Genomic DNA, 13,818 nt, shown 5'->3' on the forward strand with positions numbered 1-13,818 from the left:
CTTTATATCTACATCTATATCCATCTGTGTCTATATCTATATCTGTTTTTCTATATATCTCTATATCTATCTGTGTGTGTGTATATCTATATATTTTATATATAGATATATGTATATATATCTCTCTCTCTTTCTATCTCTCTCTTTATCTCTATCTATTGAAGTCCCAAAGTTCAAGTCAGGAGTTGTGGTAGAGAACAAGATGGTGAACTAGATTCTGAACTCTTTCCCCAAGCAGGGAGAGTGACCTGGAAACTGGCACATCAGAGCAACGAGGATCCAGACCAAGTGATAGATAGAGATGAAGTACAGTGTGTTGCTGGAAAGAATGCTAAATGTGGAATCAGAAGACCCAAGTTTAAATCCTGCCTCTGTCACCTTGGGCAAGTTACTTAATGTCTGTGAGTTTCAGTTTTCTCATCTATAAAATGAAGGCATCACACTAGATGACCCTAAATCTGCAGTCCTGTATGAACCTCACAGAAAGAGAGGTTGATCAGTAACAGTGGCAGAAGGAGTGTTTGAAGGCGACAATGGGGAGCAAAGATGAGCCAGTTCTTCCTGACCATTGTGGTAGAGAATCAAAGGAGAAGGCTCCAGGAACAATAGAGAAGCTAATAGCACTGATAGGGTGAGTTTCCACGAGCCCAAGAAGAGGCTGAGGATGAAGGAAATCTTGTTGCTGATTTAGTGAAGATTCCAGAAGGCACAAAGGCAAAGGAGGGCATAAGAGGATATGGACCATGGAGGGATAGAACTTGTTTGTTCTTTATTCTCGAAGAGGACCATGACATCAGGAAGGTGACACCATGACTTGTAATTGAGTTGGATTTGAAGGGGGAGGTTGCTGTGCAGCGTCACCAGTCTCCTTTCTCCTCCAGAGCCATCTGGGTCCAGTGACAAGATATGGATCAGGATGACTGGAGATGGCTCCCTGATGCAGTGGGAGACCATGGCCTTTTTAAGCTAAGGTTTTTAACAGGTTTCAGTTTGACTGAGGCAATGTCCATTCAGTGACTACTGCCTAGTGAAAAAAAAATAATACCAATCTGGGAGGGGATGACCATCAGGGTTTCTTGCCAAAACAGAAACAATTGCTATTTTACATTCACTCTGGGCAATTGGGGCCCAAACAATGACCCACCCACCCACCCCACCCCCCACCACCCCTTGGGCTGGGACTATCATTGGCCAATCAATGAAAGCCAGAGTGATTTGGGTTTAAGGCATGGTCCTTAAGAAAGAAATCTAGCCTATAAACCCCAAGATATATTTAAGGTTTCAGTGATCAAAATTTACATTCCTTGGGCTGGACACCCTAAGGTACAATACCCAATGTGGACAGAGGGAGAGGAAAGGGAAGGAAGGAGGGAAGGAAGAAGGGAAGAAGGGAGGCAGGGAGTTGGGTTGCCCAACTGGAACAGGCCAATTGGGTCCCCAGTGGAGCAGCTCATTCTTTTTTGTCCTTCATTCTTGAAGAGGACCATGACATCAGGAAGGTGATGCCATGACATGCAAATGAATTGGACTTAAGTGAGGGGGGCTGTGCAAAGTTACCAGTCTCACTGTCTCCTAGAGCCATCTGGATGCAGTGGTGAGATAGAGTTCGAGATGACTGGAGAAAGCCCTCAATAGAACTTAGGTGGGAATGAATGAATGGAAAAAAAAAAAAAACGTCTAAGTGCTTACTTACGTGCCAAGCACTGCTTGAGAGTACAGGGAGAGGTGGCATACAGAAAGGGCTTTTGTCTGAGGAAGTAATTGATACTGAATCACTAGCATTAGGGTCATAGGAAGGGAAAATATGCTAGCCATTGATATAGTTGTTTGGGCCCTCTACCTGTCAGGGTACTATTATGATGGTGGGCATAATTGGTGTCTTAAAATTATTTAAAATATTTTTAAATATAAATTTAAACACCAGAAAAAGAGCATTTCCATCTACACAGAAGAACATATTTAGTTTTGTATGAAACCATAAGCCCTCCTTTTATACAGCTTGTTTTTTAAAAATATTAATAAATTCTACACATTACTTTCAAAACCATCCTGCTTGTCTGTGCTTCCTTCTGAACTTCCTTCTGTTCTCATCTCAGCTCCTAAAAAATGTTTTGGTAGGGCCCCCCCTGCCTTTTTTTTTTTTTTTTGCATCACTATTGCCAACTACCATTCCCCACCTCAAACCCACCCCAAGTTAAAAACCCTAGAGAAAATAATGCAAAGGGGGGCAGATTGTAACAAATAAGCATAATAAATGCACACAGCAGCCACCTCCAAGAATAACTCTTTCTCTACACCTGGTACCTTCCCCACTTTCTGCGACGAGGTGCGGAATGTGGTTCATTGTAAGGTCCTCTGCAGACATGGCCAGTCATTGTATTGATTAGAGTTAAGTCGTTCAAAATGTTTTTCTTGACACTGTTGCTGTTCTTGTATAAATTGTTCTAGTTCTGCGCCTTTTCCCCGGGTCAATTCTTGGCAATAGACATCAGATCCAAATGGGACTCCAGATCGTCTCCTTTATTTTCATTGGCGATAAAAGGAGAAAACCTTCTCTTGATGTGGCTCTTCCCGCAAGCTATGGTTCTATCGCTCTGTTTCCTGCCTTGATGAATCCCTGGGTAGAACAGTTTGCACCCATTACCTCTGCTTCCTGTAATACAGCTCCCCAACTCCATCACTCTGTTGAAACTGTTCTCTCAGAGGTTACCAACTAACTTGCCAACTTAATTGCTAAATCCGAGCATCTTTTCTCATTCCTCATCCTCCAGAACTTTCACTCGTTGTTCCAGCTGGCCACCACTTCCTCTATCCTAGTCTCTCCTTTGGCTTCCATGTCATAGTCCTATGAAGGTTTTCTTCCTACCTTTGTAATAATTCATTTCTAGTCTGTAGTTAGCTGAATTGGAGCTGCCATTATCTCACTGTTGTCATCTATTTATCTGTGTAGTCTGGTGTTCATTTTGATGACTGCTGTAACCATTCAGTGCTCTGACTGCCCAGGAATCTGATTCTGAAACGCGCCAATGTCAACAACTAGTCACTTCCTGCTTCTTGATGAATTGAATAGTTAATTTCATTTCCAGTGATGTTGCATGGTGCTCATCACATCCAGTATGTGTACCACAACAAATAGGTCACCTGGGAAAGTGCCCTTCACATAACATACAAGGGCTCCATAAATATTTGTTGGACGAATGGGGTTTGAGTACACTCTCCCATCAAGCTTATTAAAACAATGTAGTTCTTGAGTGAATAAACTTATGTTCTGCCAGTGAACACCCATTTGAAGGGATCTTTTGGGAACCATCAGCAGTGTTTTCTATTTCCCTCAAAAGAGCTTGGAAGGGTCCAGGAGTAGTAATTATCCCATCCCACTGTGTAGTTCAGAATCATGAAAGGACCACCTTCCTTCTGGCCCCTGAATTCATTTAGCCATGCTAGTTGTTTTGTTTGCAGAACAAGTACATTAGCCCTGGTCTTTTTACTTTGTTTCTGCATATATTTTGAATGACCTCTGTAGCTTGGAGCTGCCAGGACCTTGAGAGAAAGCACATCCCCTGGGTTGGCCATAAACAGAATCATGGTGCAAAGCCTCACCTGTAAGTTCATTTTGCACTTTGGGGCGCCATCAGGTGGCTGCATTGTGAACTGAAGCCTCCACATAAGAGCCTCAGGCTTGCTAAGCGCACTGTTGAGAAACTGGAAGAGCAGCCCACAGATGGAAATGACCCTCAGGGTGCTTTAGGCCTTCTCTCTTTGAGCACACCAGACAGGGCTGGGAAAATAGCTCTTCAAGTTGGAGAAGGTAACATGTCCTTTCTGTAGCGGCCACATTCCTGTTACCATCAGTTCCCAAACTCCGATTCATCTACTTTGGATAGAGAGAAGGGGAGAGGATGATGATAAGTTTGGTTTCACCGAGTCTAAACAGGAACACTTGGAAGGAAGTCCTTTTGCTAGGATCTGGTTTGTCCTTTTTCATTTGGAGGAGAATGAGAATGTAGTCTGGGAAAGCAGAAGGATCTCATCAGAAAGTTAGGGATTCCAGCCGTTATCTCCAAGGCTCTTTCCAGTGCTAAAATTCTATGATTCCATGAATTTTAATGACAGACAAGATTATAGATAGTAATGGGACTAAAGCTAACTTGATCAAAAATTCCGTTGGTAGTCTGATGGTTTTTTTCTTTCCTTTTTTTTTTTTAAAGTTTTATTGCTTTTCCATCATCTTCCTTCCCTTATTCACCAAGACTTCCCTTACAACAAAGATTAAAAAACAAAACCAGCAAAAACCAAGACATTTTCTGTGCCTGCTGACAGCATATGCATTCCCCTCCCCCTCCCCTGCCCCATACCCTCACTGTACACAAAATCTAGAAGGTGCATTTTCTCATCTCTTGGAGATCAAGGCCAAGCTTGGTCATTATAATTCCATGATATTCAGGGGTTTTGTTGTTCATTCATTCAGACTGTTGTAGTCATTGTGTAGATGGTTCTCTCATGGTTTGGCTTACATCAGTCTGCATCGGTTTGTGTAAGTCTAGCTGTGCTTCACTGAATGTCCATTTGTCATTTCTTACAGTACAATGTTAGTCCATTACGTTCACATGGAGCAAGTTCCTTTCTATCCATATGTCCCAGCTTGAGGACTGAAAACTAATTTCAAGATTCCCTGTACCGGATTTCATTTTAAATGCAGACTTACCTGGGGGAGTAGTACTTTTTCCCAAATAAGTAGAGAAGGGTGCTGACTTGATTCATCAAGTTGCCATCCTTAATAGACATTTGTTAAGAACTGCTGGAATATGGGGCTCTTTACTAACCGCTGAGAAACAAAGCAGGACAAAAGGGGCCTGCTCTCAGGAGCTCTTACAGTGTAGTTGGGGAAGCAACTAAAAAACACTAGAATGAAGTGAGTTGCTTAATGAGCTTGAGGATTTCCCTCCTTGACTAACAAAATCGCTCAAAGGTAGTTTTTCTTACATGTAATGATTTCTCTCTACCTCATTTGTAGGGGATAAATGCAGAATGGGTTTTCTAAGCTATTCTTGGAAGATACTGTGACGAATTGTTAGCATCAAATGTCCTGTTACTGTTTATTTCATGGCTTAACCACATACTATGAAATTGAGTGCCATGACATTTGCCATCACAGTCTAGGAGTTCAAGAATTTATCTTAATAAATTCACCAATGTTTGGGCTAAAAGCACAGTGGGAGTATAGAAGTAAAAAAAAGGCTTGCTGGGTGATCAAGCATTAGATTTGGTACTTTGGCCGTGGAGACGTGGTCCAGGTTTGCCTGTTGTCTCGCGTATAACTACGTATGATTTAGGAATAAGTTAGGGACTAGAACTGTAATTTTATTGCTATATGGAGCTGCTGGTGGGGAGTAGCTTCTACCAATGGAGACTGATACTGTCTCTGAAACTTATCAACTTAGACAGTTGCTCAGAGGCTTGCTAAGTTAAACACTTGCTCAGGACCACACAGATATTAAAGGTCAGACTTCAACTTGGGTCTCCCTGTCTCCATGACCAGTTCCACTACACCATTCTGTCCCTCATCATTTAACTGTTAGCAATTTCTCAACTTGACGTGTATATGTGTGTGTGTGTACTTATACATATATATCACACACACACACACACACACACACAAGAAAGATTATCTTTCTGTGGTTGGACTAGATAGTGTTTTAGGTCCCTTCCAGCTCTAAATCTATTTACATACATAGATACATAAATACGTATATACATACACAATTTAATCAGTGATCATCAAAAGCAGAGCAGGCTTCAAGGAAGAGAAATGCTTTTCATTGGACCTTGAAGAAAGGCAGGCCGTGCAAAGACAAAGGAAAAAGAGGACTTCCCGACTGATGGTGTGAGAGAAGGAAGAGGGAAAAGGAACCTCTGAGCAAGGCCATGGAGGCAGGAATGTGCCTCCTGCAATTAGGGAATGATGAGTAGACCATTTTGCTTGGAGCAGAGGGTGTGTGGGGAGTAGGAGATAAAGTGGAAGGAAGAGATGGGCCTGATTATATGGAGAGGACCTTGAATGCCAATCTCATTTAACTGTGTCTCCGGTGGAGGAGACCGAGCCAGTACTTGAAAATTCTCTCGTGTGTGGATATTTTTAAATCATGTAGCTGATTCTCTTCTTTCTTCTACATTACTGTCACTTTGCAACTCCTCCTGCCACTCGTCCTTTCCTGCAGTGAGTGTGTACGGCGCTGTCCTCATCGTGGTCTGTTATGTCTCATACTTCACAGTCAGTCCTCTGAAGTCACGACCAAACGCTCTACTGATTCAAGATCTGCTGCCTGTCATCGTTCTTCTCATTATTGTGGTCATCCTGCCAATAATTATTCCCGTTCTACTTGCTTCGTTCTGTGTCAGTTCCCATAAATCTTCCCAAGTTTCTCCAAATTGCTCATAACATTCCATTACCTTCATAAGCCATATTTGGTTTAGCCTTTCCCTAATAAATAGGCACCCACTTTCCTTTCGGTTATTTGTTAGTACAAAAAAGTACCACAATAAATATTCTTGTAGTGTGTAATATGGGCATTTCTCCTCTCCGGTCTCTGTGGGCATATGCTTAGTTATTAGCATCACAGGGTCTGGTATAGTTTAGTGACTTTTTTATGTGTGTATCATGTGGGTGTGTTTTTTATACATATTTGTAAGATAGATTTAATAATGCTTTTCTCCTTCATAGAAAGGTGATAAAGCTGTGTGACCGTGGCAAGCCTCTCTGCTCCTTCGGAGCACTTGTTTGTACAGTGAGGGTTAGGATTAGATGATCTCTGTGCTCCAACCTTAAAATGCTGAATTTTTTTGAAATTGAAATGGACTATTCTAGAACAAGTTTGAAAGAGGAATTGCGTTGACTTCAAATCAGCTACTGATATTTCTTGTTTCAGAGTGAGCAGCTAATTCAAAGTTGGTGTTAATAGTAGTACCAGAAAACCTACCGAGTAGCCTTCTGTGATCTGTGTCAATGGGAATTTCATAGAGACCTCCAGTGGGAAGTTTCCAAATACAACCTTGCCCCTTCTCCTTCAAGGCAGTAGCTGCAAGTGCCGTTTCTAACAGTTCACGCTGGGAGTGAGGTTGAGCTTTTTGAACTCATATCAGCTCTTTAAAATCAGCAAAATGTCTTTTGGTAAATGTACCCAGTCCAGTAAATCCTAGAGACCTAAAATTAGCGCCCCTTCTAAAACTATCGAATTGTCAGGGAGTAGCTTAAAGTGTCTGATTCAACAGCAATGAAATATCATTGCCTATTCATGAATTCATTGACTTGTATTCTTGCTGACTGTATTATTAATGGTTGTAATTTCTTTTGCCTTACAGTGTTTTAATTTTGGGAGCTTCAGGTGGAATTGGTACCTTTGCTACACAGGTAAAGCATTATATTTACCTCGTAATTCATTTAAATATGTAAATCTGCATTTTATAGACATCCTGTAGAGGGGGAATATAACACATTACCCATTCTTTCCTGTGTGATTCTTCAAGGAGAAGAACTTACTATTGTGGAATGTCTTAACATTTCCAGGTGCTTTTCTTCACTCAAATAACAAAGGGGGGAAAATAGGAAGGAAAAGGACTTGGAAAGGAGGGGAAGATATGAAAGTTGGCTATTTGGTAGAAAAATTCCCCGTGTTGAAATTGTTTGTGTAAACCTTTTGGCCAATTATTTATTAAGGTATACACAGTGAAAGTGCTAAGTAGCTTCAAGTGGGAGAAAAACTATTAAATTCTTAAGGAAGAAAAGGGCCAGAAAATGTATTGACTTGTTTCACCATGTGGCATAAATTATTCCTCATGTTTTAATGCTTGCACTCACTTGCACACTCTTTCCTTCCCTTCTCTCCTTAGATAGCTCTGTGCGTGCACGTGTGTGTGTGTGTGTGTGTGTGTGTGTGTGTGTGTGTGTATCCGTGTACACACACACACAATGTAAGCAGAAAGCAATCTCCTTTTTTCTTGACAGTTTCAGGTTTATTTTAATGTTGGTGAAGCAGTGGTCACTAATGAGCTATTCATCCTAGAACACATTCTTAACACATTTGCATCTAATTGGGGACTTGTTTTTGAAAGCAATATGCCATTACACTCAAGCGCTTTTAACTTCAGCCCTTGAACAAAATACACCCTCAAAATTTTTTTTCGGATTGCCAGGATATAAACACGGTGGCCTTTATTGCTCGGAGAAAGTAGGTGTGGGGCAAGGTTGAAGAAGGTGGGAGAAGTTCTCATGGGGTTTCAGAGCCCTTTTTTTGTAGCTGTATGAGCTATGAGAGTAAAAGAGGTCTCTAGTGAAGTTCATGAATGGGCAAAGTTAACATCTGACCTGCCGTGACCATGAGTTATCATGTGTCCTGCCTTAGTTATCCATGATAGGAGAGGATCTTTAGGTAGCCCTAATTATATATAGCTTTAAGAAAGCTGAAAAGTATAGCTCACACTGTAAATGTCTAGGGGAAAAAATACAGCATTTTCTGAAATATTCTTGCCATTTAACTTTGACAGAATTAGAATTTGGCTCTTATTTCTGTTTAATTCTGATTCTGGACTGTAGCTAACTCTAGGAGCCAAGGGATTCTTGACTTTTTTTGTGTCAGTTAGATAAATTTTAATATTACTCTGTTGCTGCTAATCACAATTAAGGGAAATGCTAAATTTCATTTTGAGGTTAATGAAAATAAAGATGTAATTTCTCCCCTTCAGCTTCACAGATTCCCTAAAATCTATCCATAAACTCCTTTGTGGAGCCCAGAAGGAGAATCACTACTCTGTGTACGTGGGAGGCAGTACACTTTATTAGCTGGTATACCCTAGAGAGGCAGTGTCATGCAGTGGAAAATGTACTGGATTTGGAGTCAGAGGGCTTGGGTTCAAATCCTTTCTCTAGATAACCTCTGAGGGCCTTTTTAGATCTAAATCTGTGATCCTCTGATCCTTTCTGTTGAATGAAAACACAAACTTTTCTCACTAAACCTTTAGAAAGTCTTCTTATTCCAGTGAATGACTTAAGTATTTAGATGACAAATCCCTCCTTGTTTGTTACTGAAGAGCTAAGAGAAGGTGTCCCTGAGTGTTTGACCTGTCCCAAGGCAGTCACCTCTCAGCGAAGAGGAGCACAGAAGTGTTAGCAGTGTCGGAGTTTAGGGTATATACATGCCAGCAAGGTCAAATTTAAAGACATGATAAATGTAAAATGCATCATAAACTTACAGAAATCTCAGTGATTGTTGCTTTTATTAATTAAAAAAATTTTTTTTGGTTTGTAGGGTGAACAAACATTTACTTGGTTTTTTGGCTTCTTTCATAGGTGACTTTCTTGTGTTCTCTTGAGAACGAGGCATTTAATATCCTCCAGAGACTAAGCCGACATATATTTACTCATTTACAATCCCTAAAACTTTATTTCCTTTTTTTAAAAAATTATTTTCTAGTTACTGAAAGCGTGGGGTGCGCACGTGACAGCAGTGTGTTCCGGTGATGCTGCTGACCTAGTAAAGAAGCTTGGAGCAGATGATGTAATTGATTACAGATCTGGAAATGTGGAAGAACAGTTGAAATCTTTAAAACTGTACGTGTGGGCACAATTTCACACCGGGGAGATGGAAGATGAAGCACTGGGCAGACAGCATAGGTGGCCTGTGCCTGGGAGGACTCACTAATCAAGTGTCACTCTAGTCTGCAGTTACAGCTTTAGAGAGGCATCTGTATAAAGAAGTCCCCTTTGTATTATTAGAAATCATTCTAACTGGTTTGCTGTTTTTACTGTTTTTTAATACGACCTAGCCATCTATGTGGTGTCTAGATAACTGCTGGTGATATTCGACTTGCCTCATGCTTTTCAGTCATTCTTTCCAAAATCATTATACCATGGCTATTTTTTGAGAAAGAAGGTACATAGGATTGGCTCTGAATTCTGTTCTTTGCCTTCCATCCCCATAGGATCTGGATGCTCTATGAGGCAGTGTCATGTATACAATAACACAGTCAATGTCATAACCCCAGTTCTTTTCCTTTGTCCAACAGAGAAGCTCAGTAGATAGAGGGCTAGGCTTGGAATCAGGAAGACCTGAGTGCTAATCCACCTTGAGACATTTACTAGCTGTGTGACTCTGGGAAAGTCACTTAACCTCCCTGTGCCTCAGTTTCTTCAGGTATAAAATAGGCATAAAAATAGCACCTGCTTTTTGCAGGGTGGTTGTGAGGATCGAACGTAAAGCGCTTAGCACAGCGCCCAGCACATAATAAGTGCTTCCTATATGCGGATTTCTTTCCTCTCTCCTCTCCAGTGTTTTGACATAATAAAGCCACGACAGAAACAAAGGGAGGATCGGTGTTTAAGTGGCAGCATGGAGAGTTGGCCGGGTTCTGTGCTTGCCTATATTCAAGTCTCGTATGTTTGCTTGACGTTTACCAAGCAAATATCAGATGTAGAGATAAATATGACCCCTCCCCCCTCAGCCGGCTGTGCAAGAAGCACTTTCTGTGCATGCTCTGAGGTCAGCGGCTTCCCAAGGAAAGACTCGAGCAAAGACAGTGGGTCGACCCGTTCCAGAGCTGCGATGTTCATGTTCCGTCACCAGGGCTTTTCTCTTTCTCACTTGTGGTCTTAGGACAAAGACACCGACTCTCACTGCACTTGAAATGAGGAAATAAACACAAGAATCTTTTCGCTCTTGATTTGTCACGCTCCGGGTCATAGTTATTCCTTGTTATTTTTGTAGTTCATGCTTCTCTAACGCTTTCAGGCTCGCACATGGCTTTCTTCACATCAGTTCTTCGAGGGATGTAGTATGGTTATAATAAATAGACATTTATATAGCGCCTTAAGATTAGCAAAGCGCTTTACATAACTCATCTCATTGGTGTATCATAACAATACTGTAGGTGCTCTTGTTACTCTTCACCCCATTTTGAAGTTGGGGAAACCAAGGCTCAGAAAGGTTGAGCTCCTTGCCCATGATCACACAGCTACTAGTGGTGGAATTTGAAGCCGAGTCTTCCCATTCCAAGTCTGACACACTCTCCGTTATCCCACGCTGCCTCTGACACTGAGTGGTCACTTTCCCAAGGATGCAGAGCTAATAGAAACATGTAGGGCAGTGCCTTAATTACTACCTTAGGCTGCTCCAGGTAGTAGTGGGTGGTAGGTCAGTTGTTGGAGACCTCACTTGTCATGGTTTTGGAGAGTCAGACTGGCCGAGGGTTTTGTTGCTGGTCTAAAGCATTGCCACCAGTTCTGGTGGCTCTTGGAAGTGGGGATGAATGAATGCACCAACAAAACATTTAAGTTCAATTGTTTTTTAGTCATGTCTGGCTCTTTATGACTCCAATTGGAGGTTTTCTTGGCAAAGGTACAGGAGTAGTTTGCCATTTCTTTCTCCAGCTCAGTTTACAGATGAGGAACTTGAGGCAAACAGCATTAAGTGACTTGCCCAAGGTCACACAGCTAGTAAGTGTCTGAGGCCAGATTTGAACTTGGGGAGATAAGTCTTCCTGACTCTAAGCCCAGGACTCTATCCACTGAGCCACCTGCCTTCATTCAATGCTTATTCCGTGAAAAGTACTGCACTAAGGCCTGGGGATGCAAACAGAAAAAGGAAGACAGGCTTTGCTCCCAAGGAGCTCATGTTCTAGGAGAGACACAACACATGTGGAAAGTCTCAGCTGCCGGTCAGGTGGAAGGTCCCTAGGCCTTAAGAGTTCAGGAGCAAAATATGTCACTGCATCTTCTTTAATGTCATTTCAGCTGAAAAAATGTTACTAGGAATGGCCTGAGTCATAACTGCTCCCTTGAAGCCCATGCCATGGAGGCCCCTGTTACTCATGTGCTTCAGCCATCTGGCAGGACCCAGGAATGCTAAGCTGGTCCCTAGGGGTGTGAGTCTGTGAAAGCAACTGTGGCCCCTGGTTGGTCCATTGGGCCCCTAAATAGTGATGAGACTGAGTTGCCCATTCTCATGGCCACTCCCAAATTGGGACCCTTGGTAAAGCAGCTTTGGACTAAGACCAGTGTGACTCCCCCAGGCTGGATAGCCTGTTTGCTTTGTATTTGATATGTGACTGTAGACACAAATTATTTTCAAGAGAATGAAATAACTTTATTTCCTTTTAAGTAATTAGCAAGTGAACCGCTCCTTCCCCAGTTCTGGGCACATTAGTCTAATTAAACTGAAATCCATAAGCTTGATATCCATTAGCCTTTGTTTGCCACCCTGGCCACCTTTTGTACTGTCCCCGTACAGTGACTTAAGCTGTTATGCAGAATCAGTAATAGGTTTCAGGAGTTCTGCTCTCTGAGTTCATCATTTGATGAAGCTAGGATAGGAAATTGATTTATGAAAAAGTAATTTTTGTCTTGTTTTCTTTTTAACCAATAAGCATGGCAGTCTACTGATAAGCTGATGGAAAGTGCACTAGTTTTGGAAAAGACGACTTCGGTTCAAATCCTATTTTGGATGTTTGCTACCTGAGTGACCTTAGACAAGATCCAAGGGCCTTGAGCCTCAGTTTCCTCATCTGTAAAAGTGATGGTATTTTGACGAAGCCTCCAAGGCTTCTTCCAGTTCTAAATCTATGATCTTAAGTATTTGTAGGCTACTTCAGAGCCTCCACTGTTAATATTTTTTTTAACAAAAATACAGGGACAGTCTGCAAAACACAGCAAACATCCTTGCTCCAGGGATTCATTCTTAGATGATATTCTCTAAGTCCTATGATTAATGTGATATTTGGTGAGACAAAGCACTTTGGGGGATATGAAGCATCTCAGTTGTTGTGGAGTTGTACTTGGACTCACCAGTGATGTTTTACATGAAGCCAAACAAAAATATCCAACGTAAGGAAATTCAGGAAGTCAAATTTTATAAGCAGATCCTAGGAGTGAAGACAGTGGTAAGATGGTATTTGAGAATGAAAGTCTTTCTTGTGTATATTAGAAAGTGACTTGAGTTTCATGTAGGTGAATGGCAGCACCCCTGGTTATTTCCTCCAAAGCTAAAACAGTTCTTAAATGTATTAGAAATGAAATAACACATGGGTCACATTTGGCCTATTCTTGAATGCTCTGCACTTGGGGAAAAAGCAAGAAGTCCCAGCACGTAAATAAATCTTTCTCACTTAAAGTGAACACGCAGTAGAGATTGGATATCAGAGCTACATTCAGCAAATTTATCTATTAGTTGTCACTGACGTGTATCTGGCAAAATGCATCATGTTTTCTGTTCCTTGGTTATAGAAATGTTACTCCATGCCCAATTGCATCTTAGCCCCGCTATTCAGAATAAAGGTTTACAACTTTCTTGGTTTTCTCCTCTCTAGGTTTGACTTTGTCCTAGATAACGTTGGTGGAGGCACTGAAGATTGGGCTCCAAAATATCTCAAAAAATGGTCAGGTGCCACATACGTGACGCTGGTCACTCCTTTTCTGCTGAATATAGACCAGCTCGGAATAGCAGACGGCATGGTACAGACAGGATTTACCATGGGCTCTAAGGCACTCAAGGTAGGGGGAAAATGCTTTGCAGACTCTTAAAGCATCTGTTGCTCAGTGTGTCACCTCTCAAAACTCAGCCAACTTCTTTATGTCCTCTTTGCCGCCTGTAGGTTACAAGCTCTTCTTTCTCCTTTGCCTTTACCTTAAAATCTTCTGCCCTCTTCCTTATGCAGAACATATACTGTCCCTTTGGCATGAGCGTGACGGGACCGGCCCACTTTTTGTAAGACATAGACTTTGCATTGTTTTTCTGTCGTGCGCGTATGTGCTGATGCATCCACATTCTCTTG

The 13,818-nt window shown here is 41.6% G+C and overlaps 1 protein-coding gene across 3 annotated transcripts in view; it reads left to right on the plus strand.

The window, feature by feature from the left end:
* Positions 1-13,818, plus strand: part of RTN4IP1 (reticulon 4 interacting protein 1) — a 62,760-nt gene that overhangs the window by 23,132 nt on the left and 25,810 nt on the right. For all 3 annotated transcript variants that reach the window (XM_036765928.1, XM_036765930.1, XM_036765931.1), the window contains 3 exons: positions 7,360-7,408; positions 9,468-9,604; positions 13,354-13,537. In XM_036765928.1, coding sequence (XP_036621823.1) covers positions 7,360-7,408; positions 9,468-9,604; positions 13,354-13,537 — 370 coding nt within the window. The remainder of the gene's footprint in view (positions 1-7,359; positions 7,409-9,467; positions 9,605-13,353; positions 13,538-13,818) is intronic.

Source organism: Trichosurus vulpecula, chromosome 7 (genome assembly GCF_011100635.1).
Source record: "Trichosurus vulpecula isolate mTriVul1 chromosome 7, mTriVul1.pri, whole genome shotgun sequence".
NCBI lineage: Eukaryota > Metazoa > Chordata > Mammalia > Diprotodontia > Phalangeridae > Trichosurus > Trichosurus vulpecula.